At 51.4% G+C, this 21,803-nt stretch overlaps 3 protein-coding genes across 3 annotated transcripts in view; 2 read left to right on the forward strand and 1 right to left on the reverse strand.

Moving 5' to 3' along the window:
- Positions 1–133: 133 nt before the first annotated feature.
- LOC6599620 (acyl-coenzyme A thioesterase 13) lies at positions 134–718 on the forward strand. Its single transcript, XM_026993735.1, has 2 exons — positions 134–235; positions 304–718. The coding sequence occupies exons 1-2, from the start codon at positions 149–151 to the stop codon at positions 661–663; spliced, it is 447 nt and encodes a 148-aa protein (XP_026849536.1). The 5' UTR covers positions 134–148; the 3' UTR covers positions 664–718.
- Positions 719–855: 137 nt separating this feature from the next.
- Positions 856–1,879, forward strand: LOC6599509 (acyl-coenzyme A thioesterase 13). The gene is made up of 2 exons (XM_002024693.2): positions 856–1,326; positions 1,383–1,879. Exons 1-2 carry the CDS (start codon positions 1,237–1,239, stop codon positions 1,725–1,727), a joined length of 435 nt encoding a protein of 144 aa, XP_002024729.2. The 5' UTR covers positions 856–1,236; the 3' UTR covers positions 1,728–1,879.
- The window catches only part of LOC6599508 (peroxidasin), a 29,831-nt gene continuing 9,780 nt past the window's right edge, over positions 1,753–21,803 (reverse strand). Inside the window, 9 exon segments of the mRNA XM_002024692.2 lie at positions 1,753–2,029; positions 2,032–4,646; positions 8,589–8,770; positions 8,911–9,089; positions 9,209–9,418; positions 11,039–11,710; positions 11,788–12,029; positions 12,108–12,179; positions 12,291–12,506. Of these exon segments, the coding sequence (XP_002024728.2) occupies positions 1,875–2,029; positions 2,032–4,646; positions 8,589–8,770; positions 8,911–9,089; positions 9,209–9,418; positions 11,039–11,710; positions 11,788–12,029; positions 12,108–12,179; positions 12,291–12,506 (4,543 nt within the window). The 3' untranslated portion in view covers positions 1,753–1,874.

Below are 21,803 nucleotides of genomic sequence, written 5' to 3' on the forward strand. Positions count from 1 at the left end.
ACACGCTCGTAAAACGTATCACTAAAGCACCTATACACCATTTTCATAATTTTTACCTCTATCTGTTGAGCGTCGCAGTAACTAGCGTTCGGATACTTTTGTCATTTCGGTTTTCGGTGCGCGAGGAATAGGTAGCTCCACTGATACAATGGCGGGCAAACGTGGTCTGGATATTATTCTGCATATAGCCGAGTATGCACCAAGTAAGGGAGGCTTCGATCGCGTTCTTAAAATGGTGAGATATGGAAGGGAAAAGCCAACATGCTCATGAAATTGCCAAACCGCAAATTTCAAATTTTGCAGATTAAAATCACTGGCGGCGGCGAAGGGCGAGCTTTTGGAGAGTTTACTGTGGAAAAGGAGCACTTGAACCAACAGGGGACCTTGCATAGCGGTCTAACGGGCACAATCGTGGACAACATTTCCACCTACGCGATGATGTCGACGGGATCACACCCGGGAGTTACAGCCAATCTAAATGTCTGCTACTTGTCGGGCGCAAAGGCAGGAGAGGTAGTTGAAATAGATGCCAGAACAGTGCGTGCAGGTCGCAAAATGGCGTACTTGGATATCATTTTGAAGCGCAAATCGGATGGAATCCTTATCGCCACCGGGAGGCAAATCAAGTACATTGATTTCGACAAGAAGAAACTGGACTATTAGAAGTCCACAGCAATTTCATGCACACAAAATTTGAATAAAATAATTTGTCAACGTACCGATGATTCGATTGCATGTGACTTGGCGTATCGATAGATCAGCAGCTGTTTTTGCCAATTTCAATTTTTTCTGACATTACTCAATGCAAATTGCACTTATTTGTTTGGGTTGCAGTTCGTGCTGTTTGAATGTATAATGTGCCTGGGGTCGCCAATAGACGTGCTGGTATTTATTTCCCGTTTAGTAGCTTATCGTTTGTTATTTGCTGTAACCGCAAAGCGGAAAACTGTACTCGAATGTAACTCAGTTAAATAGTACGAGTAACACCAAATCAAAGTAAGTCAATTCTTAGGGCGGCCTGCTCAGTGGGTATCATTGTCTAGGACCGCACTTGACGATCAAGTGCCTGAACAATAAGATAAAGTCCCAATCTAGGGCCCTATCGATACTGCACCTTGGTATCTGTTCACTTTCTCATCGACGATCAACGCCGCCAAAACTTTGCGCAGCACTCAAATAACTTAGACGCTGTCGGCTTGTCATTGGAAGAGCATTCCCCTTGAAATTACAGCCGCCATGGGCACCCGCAAGAAGGGTCTGGACTTTGCCAAACATATATCAGAGATCATTGCCAAATCGACGGGATTCGAAAATCACATGAAAAAGGTTAGAATTCTCAACGAAAACTGTTTCATAATTTATTTGTCGAATCCTTTTCTTAGGTGAAGATCATCGGAGGCGGTGATGGCACTTGCCAGGCGGAACTCAAAGTTGAAGCTGATCACGTCAACCCCTACAACGGTCTACATGGCGGCTACATTGTCACCCTGGTTGACATGGTAACGACATATGCCCTGATGTCCAAGCCGTGTCATCCGGGCGTCTCCGTGGACATTAATGTGAATTACCTGAACGCGGCACGCCTGGGCGACGAGGTACGGATCGAGGCCAACATCTCCAAGATTGGTAAGTATCTGGCCTTCATCGAGTGCACGCTGCGTCACAAGAAGGACGACTCCGTGATCGCCAAGGGCACGCACATGAAATACGTCAATATCAAAGACTAAAATTTAATCGAACCAAATGCTGCGATTGGGATATTAATGTGCTTTATTTTATTACATGTGTAGCAGTACAGTACATTTCATTTGTTAGTTAATTTGTTTTCAATTATTCAATTAAATTTGCTCGTTTGCTCTGTGCGCGATGTTTGGTTAGAGTGTAGACTTTATATTGTAGATTGTAGATTGTATTGTGGCTACTACGGATAAACGTGTACGGTACGGTACGGTACGTCTGTACGGATATGCATATTCTACGGCAGCTCTCCTTTGAGCATCGGGCAGTGCGGGCAGCAGGCCTCTGGCGGCGTCAGAGGATCGATTCCGGGCGGGCAGCTCACCTCGCCACACTTCTCCCGCAAACAGTTTACCTGGCCGTGGAAGCAGTTGCACTTGGTGCACACGTCCGGAGACCAGACCTCGTTGTTCAGCCGCGTTGTTCCCTTGTCATCCACGCAGTGACTGCGCCTGGGCTTCGGGGCAACGGGGGCCGGTGCTGGTGCGAGCTGCACCACCTGAGCCACTGGCTCGGCATCTACGGCATTGCAGGAGTCCTCGAGTTTGCGCAGCTTCTTGTGCAGTTTCTTTAGCTCTTTCTGGAAGATTCCAATCAGCTCCTCCAGGCCACTAACGCGCTCCTCGTTGACATCGTAGAGGGCTTCCAAGGGACTGTCGTAACTCTCGGTGGCTGGGACCTCCTCCTGCTCCTTCTCCTTGGGCTGTCGGAGGTCTCTCTTCTGGCGACTGCTCCTCTTGGTGTACGTCTGTGGAATGTAGGAGTCAAAGATGGTGGGCATGCTGTTGCAGTTGCCGCAGTCCTGCCACAGATAGAGGTTGATGCCGGGAATGTCCTCGCACTTCTTGTAGCCGCCCTGATGCTTGGCCAGGATGAACACATTCTCTGTGACCTGGTCGAAATTGTCACCCACATCGCACAGGACGCGTCCGAAGTTGGCCTGCTTGATCTGGACGAGTTGCTCGGGCAGGAACACGCCCGGATTCTCGTAGTACAAGCGATCGCCGTCGCGCAGGCGACGGAACTGCTCGACGAGCAGACACTGGAACAGCGGACCCACCTTGCCGCCCTCCACCTGATCCTCCAGAATGCCGCCCAACCAAACGTCCACGTTGTCCGGATGACCATACAGCTCCTTCATCTTCTGCCGAATTCCCGCATTGCTAATGTCCGAGAGATCCTCAAAGTCCTCGGCCACGCTGAGGTTGCAGAACTTCCTGTAGACATTGTAGCCGGGAATGCCGTGATCACGGCCCCGCTGAATGTTGATGGCGGCCAGGTCCAGGGCCACCGCATGCGTCGCCTGGAACAGCTTCTCCGTGAGCTCCGTGTTGAGGTTCTGGTCGGGGGTCTTCAGCTTCGCGGGCACCGCCAGCATGCCTCTCAGCAGGGGATCCACTCCGCCCTCGTAGGCCAGGCGCCAGGGGGCAAAGAAGGCCTTGTGGAGTAGCAGATGGCCCTGCGGAATGGGCTGGAAGGTCTCGTTCAGGCGGTGCAGGATGGGATTGATGATGGTGTGGCCGAAGCGCAGGGCAGCTGTGGCAAACTCATTGGCAATGCTCGGATTCAGCTGCGGATTGTAGCCCTTGTACTCTCCGAGCAGCTGCATGCCACTCTCGCCGATGATCAGGGGCAGCCACTGCTTGAAGGTGATATGCTGCATCTGGGCGCCGACGATCTTGCGGGCCTCCTGGTACAGCGTATCGCCGTCCCAATGGGGATTGATCTCGCGCAGCTTGGTGGCCAGCCGATTGTGCTCCCGCATCCAGATGGTGTGCATGGCCAGGAGGCCGACCTGCTCGTTAACCCGTATGTCGCCGGACACAAAGCAGCTCATGGTGTTCTCGTCGAGATTGCGGCGGCAGTCCATGCCGTCCTGCGGGGCCGCAAAGGGCAGCATGTCCTTCTGCTTGGGGAAGTGGACGCCCACGCGGAGCAGACCCTCGTCGGCGGTCAGATTGCGCAGCTCCTGGGCGAAGGGCGTGCTGTAGCCGTACACCTGCGAGGCATCGATGTAGGATGTCAGCTGGTTGATCTGCTCGCGGTGCTGGACGCTGTCAAAGAAGAGCGAGGTCATGCCCGAGCCGCAGATGGCGCTGGAGCGCACCACATCGATGCAGCGGCGGTTCCTCACACGCGGGTCATTCGGTGGCACTTCGATGGGGTAGCAGGGCGGGGCCATCTCGCAGCTCTTCTTGCAGTCGATGCCGTCCCAGCTCTCCGAGCTCACCGAGGGTATGGCGTGGTCCAGATCGTGGTCCAGGAACTGGCCCCACTGCATCACCATGTGTGTGATCCGGCTGTCGGGGGTTATCTCCTTGGTGGCCACCACCGAGGTGGACACCAGCCTGGCACTGGGCTTCGGATGGCCGGCATACAGCTGGCCCTTTGTCCAGCCCACGGGCATGCTGAATCCGTTCTCGTAGATAGGCGGCGCCAGGCGGCGGAAGGCCGTAAGGGAGGCACCCCATGTGGGATGCATCAGATTGTTGCACGTGCCGTCGATGCTGCGATAGCGCGAGTGGTAGCACATGTCCGTGCAGTTCGGCATCTCCCGGTGCTCCATGCAGCCCGACAGCTCCGCCACCAGATGCAGATGCTCCCTGGAGAGCAGGTCCCTGAACTCGTACTCCTCGCTGCTCATGCTCAGGTTGTCTCCCCGCTGCACGTGCTTTCGGATGTTGACCAGGGTCCGCTCGTATATCTCGGCGGCACGCGCCAGCTGCCTTGCCTCGCCCGTGGGGAAGCGGAACACCCGCAGCAGCTCCCCATAGTTCGGTGGCCCCGTGGACGAGCGGTTCGAGAAGAGGGTGTCCAGGGTGTTGTTGATGGCCAGATCAATCTCCTTGGCCGCCTCCGCGAAGGCAATGCGCACGTAACGATCTCCCGGTGCCAGATCCACATTGTTTCTGCAAAGAAAGGATTTTACAGGGGATTCTGGATTCTGGTAATGATTCAAGGAGAAGATATTCCCCAAAAATGGACCAATTAATTTACAACAATGGACTACAATCCTAGGGCTAGACTTTCGAGATTCCTCGAGCAGATATTCCACCACAAAGCGACGACGCGGCACAAAGCGAAGAAACAATCAAGATATTTTCAAGGAATTTCCACATTTTAATTACCATAATGCCAGCGCCAGCGCCAGCGCCAGAGACGCCTCCGAGGAGTCGTTAAAATGGCCGCGTTGTCTAATAAAAATGGCAGCCAGTTTATTTCCCTTTCTTCGCCTAGATGTCTGTCCGTCTCTCCGTCTGTGTGTCCTTCGGACAGTCCTCCCCCCTCACCCCCTGGAAATCTTGCTGCACTTTTTTGTGCGCCAAAAGGAAAATCCGCGCTCTCAAACTCTGACTGCTGCAAAGGGAGGGGTGGGGAGGCAGCATTAACAACAATTCATGCCTCACATTCTCTGTCTGCCATGCAGCGTGGCTGTTCAAGGAATGCTCAGAATCCTCGGAAAACTTTCGCCTGTGTAAACTTTGGCATTGTGCGGGGTGACGATGGCAGCGACTACAACGGGCGACGGAGGCGACGTTCTAGGTAATAACTTAACGACCATAATACACCCTGTTGCACCACAAGTAGTGCCCTGCTGTGCCGTCCTGTGCCGTGCCAAAAGTCTGCCACTATCAGTGGCTCTGCTGCGTGGGATAGTTTGGTAGTGCTTCTAGTGGGTAGCCACTGCTCCTGGGCCACTGCCAGGCCAGGACCCAAGTGCATATATTTTCTCTCTGCCATTCTGTGGTTGCTCCTTTGCTTTTCTGTTTTTGTGTGTAGGGTATGTGAGGAATTTCTAATCCTGTGAGGAGGTCAAGCGAATCTTTCTAGAATCTATATGCTCTCAAATGCTCGAGAATGGATCACTTTTCTATGATAAGTCTTCTTCTGATTCTAGTTCTTTTTAAGGGCTCCTCTGATATCTCATTCCATCAATGTAATTAATCTCATTCGGGAATGTTAGTCAGGGTATACCTTTAGTCTCCATCCACTTGCAGTCGCCTCATTTTGCTAAAGTTTTTTGTTGGTTTTGGTCTCCCTGCCCCGCCGTGCCCTGCCCTGCCCTGCCGCCCTCTGGCTCTGCCACATGCTGTGCGGTGCGGCGTATGGCAATGTATTTCCGTGGTTAGCCTTTTTCGCCAGCAGCAGCCCCAGGAGGAGCTGCAGCAACAGGGGCAGTAACGGTGGCAGTAACGGGATAAGCTTTTGTTTTACGCCGGCATTACCCACAACTTAGGCGGATTTCAGTGTGCTGCCTTCTGGATGGCGGTGGGTAGGTGCTGAGGGGAGGGGAGGGGAGGGGAGGGAATCTTTCAGCGGTTTTCACTCACTTTTTGTTAGAGAGACGCTTCCACGCTTCCTCCCTTCCCTACACACCGGATCTTTGTCCCTGTCCTTGCCCTGCGCTGCACTGCACTGCACTGCACTTCCTTTCCGTCTTTCAACATAGTTTTTCACTTTTAGCGTTGCATTCTCACACTCTCTCCGGACCACGGACAGCGGACTACGGACTACTTACTCTTCTGCTATGCTATGCCTTTTTTTTGTTTTTCTTCTTTTAATTCTTGGTCCTTTGCTGCGGTCTGGCGACTGCGGCTGGCACCGTAATGAGTAAAGTTTCTAATGCCGACGGCTCCCCTGTAAGCCGATTCGGCTTCCGGGCTCTGCCGCACTAAATGGTGCGTGCACCACATACATGTACATGGAAATCCTTATTTTCCGATCCCCCTCCTCCTCCTGCTGGTTTTCCCTTTAGCTGCATTATGCATTTGGAAAAGGCTGCCTGTCTGTGTAAGCAAAAACTAAGCCGCTGCGATGCGGTTCGGTTCGGTTCTCTCTTTGTGGGGCATCAATGGTCCAACGTTTACCCCTCGGTTAATGGCCAGATATGCCACTGTCCCTGCCACTGCTTCCCTCTGCTTGCCTCAGATTGATTTACGACCCAAGGCGGGAGCCAGCCGTGGATGTGGATGGAGCCTGTGCTCAATAAATTCCTTGTCTCTTTTCCATCTTCTGGGTGTTTTTTTGTTGGCTTTGCCATATTTGCGGAACAAACAATTTGGAAAAGTTCTATTTTCGAGGAGTACTACCACTATATATGTATGTGAACCCAAAAGAAAGTTAAAGTTGAAGTGGGAGATGCAGATGCAGATGCAGATGCACATGGAAGATGAAAGCTGGAGAAGATTCCAGTCCCATTTCCACCACCACTACCACTTCCACTTCCACTTCTAGTTCTAGTTCTTGTACTCCTTTCGTGTTCCAGCCGGCAACTTGTCAACTCAATTTCAATTTGGGCAATTTGGATAACTTGTGCGGCTGCCTCTGTGAGAGATTCTCTGTCTATCTTTGCCTCTGTCCCCGTCTGTTTCGCCTTTCTCTCTCTATCTGTGTGTACGGTGGGGTATGTGGCACGTAGCTTGTCCGGGGCTTAGCACGTTTTCGGCAACGACAACTTTTGTGCTTTCGTTGCCGCCTTTTGATGTTCTTTTTTGGGGCATATTTTATATGCAGTTTAGCCAGCGGCACAGTGGGCTCTGATTTGGCGGAAAGTGTCCCAAGCTATTGGCCAAGTTATGTAAATTTTTAACTGCCTGAAAAGCACCCTGACGCGACTGTTTGGCTGTTTTAATTTTCAAGATTCCTATGTATTTCTAGCCACTGTGCTGGAGTTTAGCTGCTGGCTTTATTTTATGGTTTTATGTTCTTTTCATAGCCGCCTTTTTTGCGGACCCGGGCCCGGACTCGCAGCCGGACAACGGGTCTTTGCAGGAGTGTGAGTGGTTTCCAAGCAATTTAGCACAGTGGAGCAACAGCCGGATTAAAAAATCATTTGAGGCTGGCATTTGTCGGTGCACTCGCAGGGCTTCCTGCCTTGAAAACTATTTTTGGAAGTGCATTCAAATCAGCTTCATGGCAGGATTATATTTCTTGAAAATTTTGTAATTACTTGCTTATGTACCAAAGATGTCTCATTGCAAAGGTGAGGTCGGTCAGCCATTCAAGTCTTGGTGATCTCACGCTCTCTCGTTACTTCAGTCCTGTCGGGCCTCACCCTACATTAATCTACCCAAAAAAATCTACGCACTCATTGAATTTGCTGTGAATTATTGGATTTCCTTTTGCTTGCTCGTTCGTTCCAAATCGTCACGCGCTTGGCGTAATCGCGAAGCGTCGGCTCCTCATTTGTGTGCAGGAAAGGAAAACGTAAGGGAGAGGCGACACCTTTTCGCTTTTTCTCTTTACTGTCTTTGCATATTGTGTTTTCTTAAGCTCAAGATCAGCTCTCTTTCGGGTCTAATTTTACGCTCTACTGAGAGCGCTCTGCTGTTGTACTGGGCAAAGTAAGACCCAAAATGAGAGCGCGTTGCGAGAGCGGACCACCTTGCATAATTTCATCGTGGATCGTGCTTTTGCGTTTTTCTTGGCGGCATTTGCAGGCCTTCCCGAAGCAGTAGCTCCCACTGTTGTGTGACTGCTGCTGTGTATATATTTTTTCTGCTGTGGCACAACTACGAGTATTTTTCAATTAATTAAACAAGTTTACCGCGCACTTAAACGCATTTTAACTGCATCGTCGTCGTCGTCGTCGTCGTCGTCGTCGTCGTCGTCTGCCTGTCGAGGCCTTTTATTGGTAAGTCCTCTCTGCTTTGCTCTGCTCTGCTCTCTCTCTTTGAGAAAAAGTTTTCCCTTTTTGATTTTAATGGAGTTTTATGGAGACCGCCCCCTGCCATGCCGGCCCCATCCCATCCCATCCCGTCCCACTCTGGAGCGCAATTAAAGTTGCGGTCTGAGACTCAAAGTTGAACTATTTGATTCCGCATCCCGGTTTTTTCGCCACCGCCACTCACCTGATGGTAACCAGCGCCGAGGCGGAGGCCCTTCCGAATTCGTTCTTCAGCTGGCACTCGTAGCGACCGCCATCGAGGATGGTCACATTCTTCACGAACAGACTGCCGGCGCCGCTTATTTGATACTTTTCCGTCAGCTGGACATTGGGATCGATGAGGCGACCATCACGGCGCCACGAAATCTGTATGTAAAGAGAGGGAGAGATAGACAGAGGGGGAGAGGATGTGGCGGGGGGGTGGGAAAGCCAAAGGAAGCGTCAACAAGTGGCGGGGCAAATAAAAAAGAAAAGTTTTTTGGGATATTCCGTTCGGGAAACTTTACCTGCAGTCCCACCTCCGGCTGCTCGGCCTGGCAGGGCAGCTCAATGGTGGTGCCCGTAATGGCCACCAAATTGCTCGGTTCGATGGCCACCCGAGGCGGGGACTGGGAGCGTTCCACTTTAATCGTTGCCTCGGCACTCGTCTCGCCATTCTCGTTGCGCGCCGTGCACCGGTAGACACCTGCAACAGGGACGTGCACGGTGAGCGGAGGGGTGGGGAGGGGAGAGAGAAATGAAATGAAATGTAAGCCATTTGGAATCACTTTCCCGAGAGGTCCCGCCCCGCACTGAACCACTTACCAGCATGGTCCTGGCGGGCAGCACTAACCACCAGCTCTGTGTTCTCGTTCTCCAGCAGCAGGTCTCCGGCCGGGGTGCTGGCGAGCGGGGATCCATTGAACTGCCAGTCGATGGTGGGCAGTGGATTGCCATCGGCATCGCATTCCAGCACAAAGGCTTTGCCCAGTTTGATTGTTTGGTTTTGGGGTGCCATTAAAATTTCGGGCAAATCTGCAAGTGGTATGAATCGCGGATGAGCGATTTTCGAGCAATTCTATCGCTCCAAATGGCAGCAACAAAAAAGGCACATGGTCATAGCCGACGTCGACGCCGACGGCGACGCCGACGCCGCCTGCGGTTCGTTTTCTATTCCGCCTTTTGTCCATAAACTCTTTCTTCGTTCCACTCTGTATCCCACTCGATATCCCTCTCCCTCTCCCCCCTCCCACTGCACGCCCCTCCATTCGCTTTGATCACAGCTTTGCTTTGCCTCCTGCCGCCTGCCCCCTGGGGCGTTTGGAATACAAATTTTTGCATTGCATACTTTTGAGCGGTGCCAGCATATTTATTTGCTTATTCATATGCTCGTGAATGTGTGTGTGCGCCAGTGCATGCATTTGCCCCTACACTCCGAGAAAATCTGCACCAAACCCATATATTTTATCTGCACATCGACAGAAGAATGAAAACACTATCTTGGAAAATGCCTCTTTGATCTATATTTTGTACAACTGGAAATGGACTCGGAAAACATTCGAGCTTTTCTCTCTCTGTGCATCTGTTTATGGGTATGTGAGTGTGTTTGCCGGGTTAATTATGCTGACCAAGCGCATCGCCTGACTGCTTAAACAGTCCATACACTCGCACGTCCCCTGCACCTCTCTGCACCTCTGCACCTCTGCACCTCTGCAGCACTGCACTTTCGGGATAACCGCAGCTTCGCAATTTGTGCGTACCGTACCCCCCGCCCCCCCCTCTACATAATAGTTTATAATTTTTGCACTTATTTTCCAAAATAATGCATAAATTTTGCTCCGGCTGTCTGCTCTTCATTTTGTGCCGACAACCACAAATTATAATGAGCCATTGTTGCATCAAGGCGCTGCCACTCTGCCACTCTATCATTCCCTCTGGCATTCGGTTGGTCTGTCGGTCTGTTGGTCGGTCGGTCGGTCTGGGAACCCCTTCCCTTATGGACATATCAGGGCGTTTTCCCCTGCTGGCCCCCCGTCCATTTCTATTGCGCAATAAAGTACAGTCACGTACAAACGCTTGAATTGCAGCAATAACGAATGAACATAAAAATGCTCAAGCGAAACATTGTTTTCATACATTTATTCGTGGTTAAACCAAAAGTTTGAATGCTCTTCTTTTGTTAGGTTTTTCGTACAGCAGTACCCGTGCCGTCCCGTCCTTCTGTACTCTGATTTGACGGAGGAGCACCCTTCTGCCACCGTTTTGCCGCCACATCTGACATAATCCAATCATCTATGAAAACCCCTCGACAAGCTCTTCCGCATAGTCCCGAACACCCCGATCCAAAGCAGACTCCATGTTCAATCTCAGTGTCTAGTCGCAGAGTCCATGCTGCATGCTTCATGCTGCATGCTTCATGGTCCATGCTCATCCTCATCCTCATCCTCATCTCAGGCGAAAACAAATTAAATCGACTGCAAATTGAGTAAAACGCGACAGTTGTGACTGTGACTGTGTTGCCAGTGGACTGCGGACTGCGGACTGCGGACTGCGGACGATGGTATGTCGTCTGGCAGTGACTGAAATGCAATCCCGAAACGAGTGCCGTGCCCCCCCAGCCCCCCTTACTTCTGGAAGTTGTTGTGTCACACTCACCCTTCACCTCCACGCGGGCGGTGGCCTGGACAGTGCCCAGGCGATTGCTCGCCTCGCACCGATACGTGCCGGCTGTCAGCTGGGTGGGCTGCAGGAGGAGCAGGCTGCCGTTGGCCTGCAGCTGGAGGCTGGCGGTGGACTGGGCGAGCTGGCGACCATTGACGAACCATTGTATGTCCGGCTGTGGCCAGCCGGAGGCGGCGCAATCGAGGAGCACGTGTCCCGCGCCATGAAGGGCCACAATTTGGTCATGCGGCTGGTGGGTGAAGCTCGGTGGCGTGGGTGTTGCACCTCCTGCATCCGCATTCGCATTCCCATCCGCATCCGCCCATACCTGATTGCTGCGAGGGTCGATGTGGGGGTTGTCCAGTGGGTTCCGGTTGCTGCTGCTGCTGCTGCTGACAACGAGGCGGATGGGCTGGGAGCGTACCTCCCCCATCTCGTTGCGGGCCAGGCACTGATAGATGCCCATGTCAGTGGTTGCCACGCTGCGGATGAGCAGGCTGCCGCTTAGCAGGATTTCCCGGTTGACCTGATCCTCGCCGACCTCGTTCGTGTTGTGCATCCACGTGATCTGGGGCTTGGGCAGACCCGTGACCTCGCAGTCGAGTTGAACGGACTCCCCGGCGAAGGTCTGCAAGTCCTGTGGGGCCACCAGGAGATTGGGCTTGGCTGCAACGGGTGAAAGATTGAAGTGCAGTTCTCAGTTCTCCGTTCTCAGCTCTCAGCTCTGTTCTGTTCGCACTTACCACACTTGAAGTGCTGCTCCTGGAGGCTGGCGAAGCTCTGGCGCTGCAGGGCTTGCGGCTCGGCACAGGTCAAGGAGATGGTCACCAGCTGACGCTGGGCATCCAGATGCCAGCGTCTCCATAAGGAGTACACACCGCAGTTGCAGTCGATGGCATTCCCATCCAATCGCAGACGCTTCAGGCTGTTCAGTTTGTTGAATCCCTCCACCGGCAGTTGGGTGAGCTTGTTGTTGTAAAGGAAGCTGGAAAATGGAGATGTACCCACCAAAAAAGTTAATCTCCCTCTCGTATCCATCCATCCATCCATCCATCCAACTTACAGGCGATTCAGACGTGGCAAATTGTCAAAAACTCCGGCAGGCAGCTGGAAAATGTCATTGTTCTCCAGATATCTAACAGTGGAGGGCGGGAGAAAGGGGGAAAAGCGGAAAAGTGGGCGTCGTTAAGGCGATTTATGCCTTTCTGCATATCCTTAATTAAGGGCTGTGCCGCGTTTCACTTACATCGCCTCCACGCGCGGCAATCCCTGGAAGATGGCCGCCGGTAAGCGGCTTAGCCGATTATTGTTCAGATAGAGGAACCTCAGGGCGAGCAGCCCCTGGAAGGCCCCATCCTGCAGGTGGGCCAGCTCGTTCTCGTTCAGGAACAGCGTCGACAGTTGCCCCATGCCGCGGAAAGCGTCTGCCGGCACCTCCTCGAAGTGATTGAAACGCAAATCTCTGCAAAATGTACGGAAAAGAGGAGGAACAAAGTGAGAAATCATGATAGCAGTAGCAGTAGATGTAGCAGTAGATGTAGCTGTAGCTGTATGGAGCAAATCGTTTATCTGGCAGATGACATGGGGACGTAGATGGAAGGATGGATGGTTGGCAGGAGGATGTGGCACGTTTAGCAGTCGAGGGTAAATCAATTTTTGGTTCCAAAGCAAATTGCAGCAAGTTGCCAGTGTCTGTCCTGTCCCGTCCCGTCCTGTCCCTTCCCTTCCCGTCTTGTCTGTCATGTGCTCTTCTTCTTCTTCTTCTTCTTCTATCTCTCTCTCTCTTTGGGTATGGGTGCAATAGCAATTGTCATATGCAATTAGGGATTGATAGAAAGGCGTGTATATTCCGCACAAGAGAAACCCATTTGTCAGGCATCGTTCTTTTTTGTTGTATCCAACAGCCAACGCTGTTTAAGGCAATCCAATTATTTTCCTCTGGGCGTAACACAATCTTAAATCATAGCTACCCTCTTCCTCTTCCCCTTCCTCTTCCTCTGTGGCACCCACTTAAGCGCTGCTTATCCGCCTCTTAGAGCGCTTGATAAACCCTTTCGCTCCCAGCCACATCCCCTTGATATGGCAGGGGAAGGCAGAAACTACAAGAACATTTATGTACGTAAACATTTTATTTTGCACACACATTAAAAATTAATTACAAAAAAAGTTGATGCTCGCATAGTTTATGTTGCTGCCGCTGCCTGCTGCCTGCTGCCTGCTGCCTGACGACAAGCCACCGAAGCGATAAGCTTTGCGCGCCCTAGTAGCAACCATGCCACAATCCCAAGTCACCAAGCAACCAAACGACGAGGAACTCAACCACAGATTGAGGTCTCACTCCTCGCATATGCTCGCGAGCTGCGAGGGGGCCTTGCAACATCCTCCTGCCCTGCCCTGCCCTGCCCTGCCCTGCGCTGCCATGCCCTGCTCCTTTTGCTCTAAGCTGCCATTAGCAACTGCAGGGAGGATGTGGCAGCAACAGCGGCTAAAAAAACAACTTTCTAATCAACTCAGGAAGTTTGCAAGCTGCAACAGCGGCAACCGCTGGTCTGGGTCGGGCGGGTGTGGCGGGTGTGGCGGGTGTGGCGGGTGTGGCGGGTTTTAGTTGGTTGCAAATTCAATGCGGCAGCGAAAAAGTTTCCTTGGCAAAAGTGAAAATTATACCAAAAATGCAAACTGCTGCCTGCTGCCTGCTGCCTGCTCCTGCCTGCTGCCTTTTTGGCCAACTTCGTTGTTGCGATAATTATGGGCCCATACCCATGCCCTAGGGGCGGGGTAATAGGATTCTGATGCTTGCCTCATGTTGGCTTTCAGTGAGGATCAGATGGGATCGCAATATCATATAGCTGCCACAGGAACAATTGGTAGTCTGAAGCAAAGCAATGATTGGCTCGTCCAGGGTATCCTTCCTGCCACGTTTCCCCTTTGTCGAGGGGCAGCAGCAGCAGGAGCAGAGGGCGAAGGTGCTGCACGGACAGGGGCCGTTCCTGTGGCCACAAACGGCACGGAAAGTGGAAAACCGGAAAGTGGGGCTGCCGCTAAAGTTGTCTAAACAGAAATTATGTTTTGTGGCTAGTGTAAACATGCAACGCACAAACAACCCAGCAACTAACTAACTTGCAGCAGCAGCAGAAGCAGCAGTAACTTGCAACAGCAGCGGCAGCAGCAGCAGCAGCAGCAGCAGGAGGCACTAATTGGTGTCAGCGTTCATCCTTTCTCCGTGTGAGTGCTCCGTGTCCGTGCTCGTGTCCATGTTCGTGTGTGTTAAGTGCATATGTTTGTTGGTATGCTCAAATTGCAACTAAAGACGTGGATGCAACACAAGGAAAGGCACACACAAAAAAGGAGATGAACGCACACAAAAAAAAAGCAAAAACAACAAAAAACAACATCACAAACAACCAACGACAACGAAAACAACTTAAAAATCCAGAACAACACAAAAACCACTCGCACGTAGAGCTTGAGGCAGGGGCAGGGACAGGGGTAGGGGCAGGGGGCATGCAACCACCATGGAGTAAATCCAAGGGAGAGAAGCCGTAGGAGAAGGACATGCATACGCCCAAATGGAGCCACACATAAACAAAGCCGCCACTGCCGCTGCCACGGCGACTCCCTGGCTCCTGGCTCCTGCCTGCCGCCTCCTGCCTCCTGCTATCTGGTTTCGGTCTTGGCTCTGGCTCCGGCTACGGCTCCGGCTCTGGCCTGATGAAAGACCCAAGTCCTGAGGCTAGTCGACCCACTGGTATCCATGTGGTAACCTCTCTCTTACACTCTCTATCCACATCTCTCTTGTGTGGCAGCCACATGCACGTTGCGGTGGCTGTGGAGTGGGGCGAGGCAGTGGTAGAGGCAGAGGCAGAGGCTGTCGGTGGTCCAGACCGATGGCGACTGGGATGCGGGTGCAGCAACAATTTGCAAAGGCTCGCATTTCTTTCTCTCTCTCTCTAAGAAGGAGCAGGAGCAGGAGCCGCACTATGTTGCAGGAGGGGCAGCAGCAGCAGAAGACGAAGAGCAACCCTTTGTGCGAGTGCGAATGCGGCTGCTTGATCCACATTTTGCGCCCACTTCTTGCAAACTCCATTAGCCCCAACCACCCAACAATCCACACGGGGCAGCGGCAGTCCTCTGCCACATTGGGTCAAGCGAGTGGGAGGGGCTGTGGGGGGGGGTGTGGAGTGTGGCACCATAACTATCTGACTAATTTGAATCAACATTCTGAGCTCGTTTTTATCCCTGGAAGACACCGGCTATCATCTCTGTTTTATTTGTTCAGGCAAAGTGCTACCGGACCCTTTTCCATGCCACTGTGCCACCACTGTTCTGCCTCTGCCTCTGCTTCTGCACGCGTCAGGGGAAGGCCCACCCATGACGCGTGTGACAAACGATGGTCCACTTCAATGGTGCACACACACTCATACGCCATCCTGTCCGGAGTGGAGTCCAGAGTCCACAAAGCCGACGGTCGACAGGCGACGAGCCTAGCAGCTGCAGATGTTCCCTATGCCTCTTCCTGTTCTGCGGCAGAGGTACTGCCAGTGGCAAGTGGCAGTGGCAGGCCGCATAGTTGGCGTCATGTCAGTGGCGCAACTATTTGTCGAGCAGCGGCCATGCAAAAAGAGAGAACTGAAGCGAGTCCCAACCGAACAGATGCTCAAAGGCGGCACAAATAACTTTCATTCTTCCAGGCAGACCACGCCCTAAGCCCACCTGCAGGCCCACCTGCCCCATCCATGTGTCCATGTGTCCATGTGTCCATGTGTGCGTGGCAGGCGGAAAAGGAAATTGAATCTTGAAACTACTATTCAATGCTGTGACACTTCCGCCACTGCTGCAGCTTTTGGAAAATGGCTATTTTTTTTTGTTTTTGTTTGGATAATGACATTTGCATTTTTGCATTAAATTCGGACGATATTTTCAATTAAAATTTGAAATGCATAAAGCGAGTGCCAAGCTGTGTCCGGTGCGGCACGGTTCGAATCGGTACGGCACCTGCCTCTGTGTCGGTGCCTCTGTGTCGGTGCCCGTGCCCGTGCCCCTACCCGTATCCGTATCCGTAGCCGTATCCGTAACCGTGCTGCAACCCTGCTGTGTGGCTCCATTGCTCCGTCGACTCCTTGCTGGCTTGTGGACGCCGGACTGTGGACTGTGAACTGTGGACTGTGTCCCCGGTGTCCATGTCTGCACTTAATTAATGCATATTATTGACAAAGGCATTTGCCTGCTCTCTCTCGCTCTCTCTCTCGCTTGTTTGTCTATTCACGCATGCCTGCACACGCACACACTCTCATAAGCACACACACGCACACTGGGTGGGCCATTACGTATACGCTTTGATGTCCGTTGAGGAAAATTTATGGCTAGCCAAAACTGAGGCCAAGAGCGATATTTTAAAGCCACCTCCGACAGTAAATTGAATGAAAACAATTGGCACCCCATGCAACATGCAACATGCAGTATGCAGCATGCAACAAGGGGGGAGATCGGGAGGGACACAATCAAATACATGCTCAGCGAGCGTTAAGCTGTTTAGTGGCTTCCACTAATTTGATTTCAATTAGTTGTCACAATTAGTGAAGGAAAAACCACAGCAAGTAAATTAGAGAGCGGCCCTCCACATGCAACATGCAGTGCAGCGACAAGAGTGCGGCAAGACTGTGCGTGTGGCGGGCGTGTGGGGGAGGTGTGGCAGTAACTGTTTGTGGCGGCGCACATTTGACAGTAAATGTTTGTGGCATTCGCTTAGAGATCTCAATTGCATTGTCGTTTTTGGCCAGAACTGTGGTCTTCCATGCACTCGAATTGCCATTTCGATTGTTCAAAGTTTCTCTAGGGACTAAAAGCCCCATTTCGGAAGAGTTTTGGAGTGGAAAGTCCCTTCCTAGGGCAGGAGTGTGAAGGAGTGTTGGGCTTTTCTTCACTGAAAAGCTAGGTCGGAGCAACAGCTCTATGTCCTTCGATTCCTTCTTCGTTTGTGGCTCATGAAAAGAGCCTCTAAGGACTCTCCATTTGCCATTTGTGGCTATTGTTATATCGGAAGATAACGCCCCTGCCATCAGACAATATAAGACCGGCAATAAACAGAGCAGATGTTTAATTTTTATGCTCGTAACTATGGCTCCTGCCTCCTGCATCCTGCTTCCTGCATTGAAATTGGTTTGCTGTTCGCTGCGCGCTGTTCCGCTTTCAACGTTAGTTGGCTTTTATCCATTGAGTCAGTTTATTTTCTAGTTCATTGCATTTTCATTAGACTCTCTGCCATTTTTTCCGCGCGCGCCACACGCTCCTGCCTCCCCCCCTCCCCGGAGTATCTTTCTGCCTCTGTTCCCGTTCGAAACCCCTTGAAGCGCCATAAAGTATGCAACATAAACAAGGCTATAAACGTGGGGTGGCTGCGTCGGAGGGTGCAGCTACTGCCGCTGCTGCCTTATCAGTGGGATCAACCCCCCCTTTAGTCCCACTCTCCCCTCTCGGCCATGCCTCGTTGTTAAGGTGAAATTGTGCTTTGTTGGGACTTGCCTTTTGCTTTCGCCTTGCGTGGCCTGGTTGTTGGCTCTGATTATGATTTGTCTGGCTTACATCCTATATGTACCTCCCCTGCCTCCCCTGCCTCTCTGTCCCTCCGTCTCTGTGCTCCTCTCAGGTGGGCCTACAGCTTAGGCAGCATCTTATGACGCCTTGTGCCCCTGCTCCCATTCCTGCAAGCCGATCCAAATCCTTTTACGGTCTGCTGCTGCTGCTGCTGGTGTGCTTTGGCTCTGGCTCTGGTCCCTGGGCTGCCTTTATGGCAAATGTGACAATAAAAACATGATTTAACTTTGGCCTGCCACACACTCCACACTCCACAACCCACACAGATGCACAGATGCACAGATACACAGACGGATGGAAGGATGCCGCAAACACACACGCATGCACACAGACGCACGCACGCACACACACACACACTGGGAGACACATTATTGTAATAACATGGCTTACAAACACGCAGCAAGGAAGCTGCAACAAAAAGTGGCAGCCGCAACAACAACAATGGATAAAAGTGCCCTACAATGGCGGAGCTCATCCTTGCATCTGCGGATACCCGTGTGTCCTTCTGTTGGCTGGGGTTGCCCTGCCCAGGTGATGGTCTCCTCCCCCCCTTACACCTGACGATAGTCCGAAGGACCCATGACAATTGTCTTTGTCTTTCTGCTTGTCTCTGTGCTGTGTGTGTGTGTGTAAAACACTTGGTAATGCAATCCTTCAGCCTATGCCACAGATCACAATTGCACTGAGGGGATCCTCCTGCCCTTTGCCTTTGTTCTGGCGGGCATTTCCAGGGCTACCAAGGGTATGTTGTGTTCAGGACGATCCCAGAAAGGGTACACAATCTGGATTATCATCCATAGTCGAGATCCATCCTATGGAGCCATAGGACTGGGCTTTGGAGTGCCGATAATGGACGATGCAAGATCAGTAGGGGCTGTTGCATCCATGCTGGGCCCTGGGGTATCCTCTTGGTCGAGCCACTCGCCTGCAGGCTGTTCTTATTTTTTGTTTTTTCTATAGTAGTGCCATTTTATTATTGTTAAACAAAAGCTGTGCACAGTGCCACCCCCAGCTCCACCCCTACCCCCTACCCTACCGCTTTTAACTCTTGACATTGTTTATTTGTGTGCAGTCGTCTATTTGTGTTGTTCTCTGTGTGTGTGTGTGTGTGTGTGTTGGTGTATGTAACAGTTCAGCTGTCAGTCAGGCAGTCACTTTGTCAGTCTGACAGCTTCAGCAAGTGGCAGAGGCTGAGGGAGGGACGATTGCAGCGGCAGAGAGGCACAAGGGGCCAAGACAAGCCAACAGCTTTTAGCCCAGTTAGTTACTGTTGGTTACTGTTGGTTACTGCAGCAGCAGCAGGCAGCACTCCTTTTCCAGAGCTTATTTTCGAGCCTTTGATTTAATTTCATTCTGTTTGTTTTGCCCTCAATCCTTGCACACACACACACACACTCTCTCCCTCTCTCCCTCTATCGGTGTGTGTGTGCTAAACTGTTAATGTAATTGTGTCCAGTTTTGGGTCGGTTGCTGCCCCCGGCTGCTGCTGCTGCTGCTGCTGCTGTTTGAGATACTTAGAGCACTTTGCGTAATTGGCTTGGAGTGTGCATGCATAAAACGCTTTGTTTAGCTCCGATTTCCATTCGAACAAAGCAACAAAAGAGCCAAACCATGGCATGCAGCAGATCAGCACAATTTAATGCATGCCTTGGGACATCCGCCCACCGCCCACCGCCCATCGCCCCCGCCCCCCTTTATCCCGGGAAGCTAAAGTCGAAAAGTAAACTCTAAAGCAATTAACATTGTTCCAAAAGTGACAAAAGGGCCAAAAGTTTCGTTGGCATTACGCTCCAAGCCCAGACCCAATATCCGAAATCGGAAATCGGAAATCGGAGACCCGAAACCCGAAACCCAAACCCCAAATCCAACTCTAAAACTGTTCAACTTTAAGGATTCCGTTGAATCAATGCCAAACACAAAAAAAACGAGGAGGAACGTTGTGAGTTGCTGCGGACACCGCAACTCTACAGTTATACCCGATACTAAGTCAGTATGGCTCTCCTCCGGCAGACGCCGCTTATATTAATCGACACGACAAAGAGTGCGTGCGAGAGAGACAGAAAATCAGTCTTAGCGTGACGTCGGGCGCTGCGTAGCCAGTGCAAATTGATTTGTTTCCTTTCGCTATAAAAATGATCTGATCTGATCCAGATTCAGCAATCTGATAGATATGGTCGCTATCTATGATTCTGCGTTTTAAGTTTTCTCGAATCTGCAATATTGTGGATGCAACAGATTTTCGTCCTTTGTGGGGGCGGAAGGGGGTGGGGCGAAATTCTGAGATATACGTTTTATAGTGAGATCTAACAGAAGTGCGGATACCAAATTTGGTTACTCTAGCTTTAATAGTCTCTGAGATTTGTGAATATCCCCAGATTTGCATTCTTTGCGGGGGCGGAAGGGGGTGTGGCGAAATTTTGAAACAAACTCGTCTCGGTCCGATATATTAGGAGTGTGGATACCAAATTTGGCTGCTCTAGCTTTTATAGTCTCTGAGATCTAGGCGCTAATGTTTTACTCTAAGCAAAGCCGCCTATGCTACGTGTGTGTTAGAGAGAGATAGGGCGAGAAAAAATGAAATTGTTTTCTTGATGCTGGCTATAATAATAATACGATCCAATTCAGATTATAAGTCTATAAGATATGGTCATTCTCTACGATTCTGCGTTTTTGGTTTTATCTTATCTTTAAAATTGTGGATGCCACAGATTTTCGCCCTTTGTGGGGGCGGAAGTGGGCGGGGCAAAGTTTTGAAATATTTTTGTAGCAGTGACATATCACAGAAGTCTGGTTCCAAAACATCGGTGCTCTGGCTCTTATAGTCTTTGAGCATTAGGCGCTGAAGGGGACGGACAGACGGACAGACGGACGATTCCTTCTGGACGTTACACACATCCACTTTTACCACAAATCTAATATACCCCAATACTCATTTTGAGTATCGGGTATAAAAAAAGAAGCATAAAAGCGGGGCTTTGGCCAAGTGTAAGCGATAAAGGCAACGGATGCCTGCTCTTCTCCACTGACCAGGAACCGGGGCGGTGCTCCTGTCCGGCCGGGAACTGTTGCAACAAGAAGTTGCACGATGTCCGCTCACACGGAATTGATATGTGGGTCCTTTGGCCCCAGCACACCATCGCTGGCTGGCTGCATGCCCCGGACTTTGCTTTTGTTGCAGTTATCTGTCGCTGCTGCGGTTACGCACAAGTGGCTATGGCAGGCGGAGTCCATGCCCCATGCCGCACACACCACAGAATTGTTATATTCAGTAATTATGTCCAATAAGCGACGAAGCGTGAAGCGAACGCCCTCCTACATGGCTTCATTCAGCTCCTCCTCCGCCATCTGCCCTGCCCTGCACTGCCCTGCCCTGCCCCGCCGACCCCCTGTTTGAGAGGAAGGAAAACGTTGTCGTTAATGTTGTCGTTATGTAAGCTAACCCAGTTTTAGCGTCGACATGGCATTTCCTTCCTTCCTGTTTCTGCGTTAAATGCAATCCTCGAGGAAAATCCGCAAGAAAAGAATGAAAGGCGCCCACTCAAAGGGGCGTGCAGTCGAGTGGGAGTGCGAGGGGGGTTTGGGGGCTGGGGGTTGGATAAAGATTGCTGACTGCATGACACGCCAGAATGGTGCGTCCTGGGAGGGGCCACGGAGCCAGGCAGCAAAAGTTAGGCCACGTGCGGAAAATTCACTTCCGAGAGTCGGAGCGAGCGAGCGAGCGAGCGTGAGGGAGGGGTGGAATCTAAACTTTCGTTGCATACTTTTGGGCTGCCACTGAAAAAACTCGCAAAAAGAAGAACTCCCCAACAGCAGGAGGAGGAGCAGGGCAGGAGCAGCGGCGGGAGCAGCGGAGGGCAACTCCCAAAGAAAAGCAGTAGGAAAAGTCGAACCTGAAACCAGAAAACCAGCTGGAGATAAAGCAAGGAAATTCCCAAGCAACAAATTTCGAAGCCTTTCCAAATTGCTGGTCATCTGAGGCAGTGCACTCTCCTCGTGCTGCACTCCTTGGGTGCCTGCAGCTCTCTTAGCTCTCCCCTTAGATCGTCCTTAGGTGTCCTTAGTTCTATTTATAGAGTGTTCTGTTCTGTTCTGTTCTGTTCTGTTCTGTTCTGTTCTGCTCTGTTCTTTACACACGAGGACTGCTCTTGTCACAGCTCGAGCGTCACTT

The sequence above is a fragment of the Drosophila persimilis genome, unplaced genomic scaffold (assembly GCF_003286085.1).
Source record: "Drosophila persimilis strain 14011-0111.01,24,50 unplaced genomic scaffold, DperRS2 tig00000885-arrow-arrow-pilon, whole genome shotgun sequence".
Lineage (NCBI taxonomy): Eukaryota > Metazoa > Arthropoda > Insecta > Diptera > Drosophilidae > Drosophila > Drosophila persimilis.

Excerpts from the sequence above, each read along its gene's own strand:
- LOC6599620 (XM_026993735.1), top strand. The coding sequence starts at position 149 with ATGGCGGGCAAACGTGGTCTGGATATTATTCTGCATATAGCCGAGTAT. Across the intron at positions 236-303 it reads TCGATCGCGTTCTTAAAATG|ATTAAAATCACTGGCGGCGG; the intron begins GTGAGATATGGA and ends CAAATTTTGCAG.
- LOC6599509 (XM_002024693.2), top strand. The coding sequence starts at position 1,237 with ATGGGCACCCGCAAGAAGGGTCTGGACTTTGCCAAACATATATCAGAG. Across the intron at positions 1,327-1,382 it reads TCGAAAATCACATGAAAAAG|GTGAAGATCATCGGAGGCGG; the intron begins GTTAGAATTCTC and ends TCCTTTTCTTAG.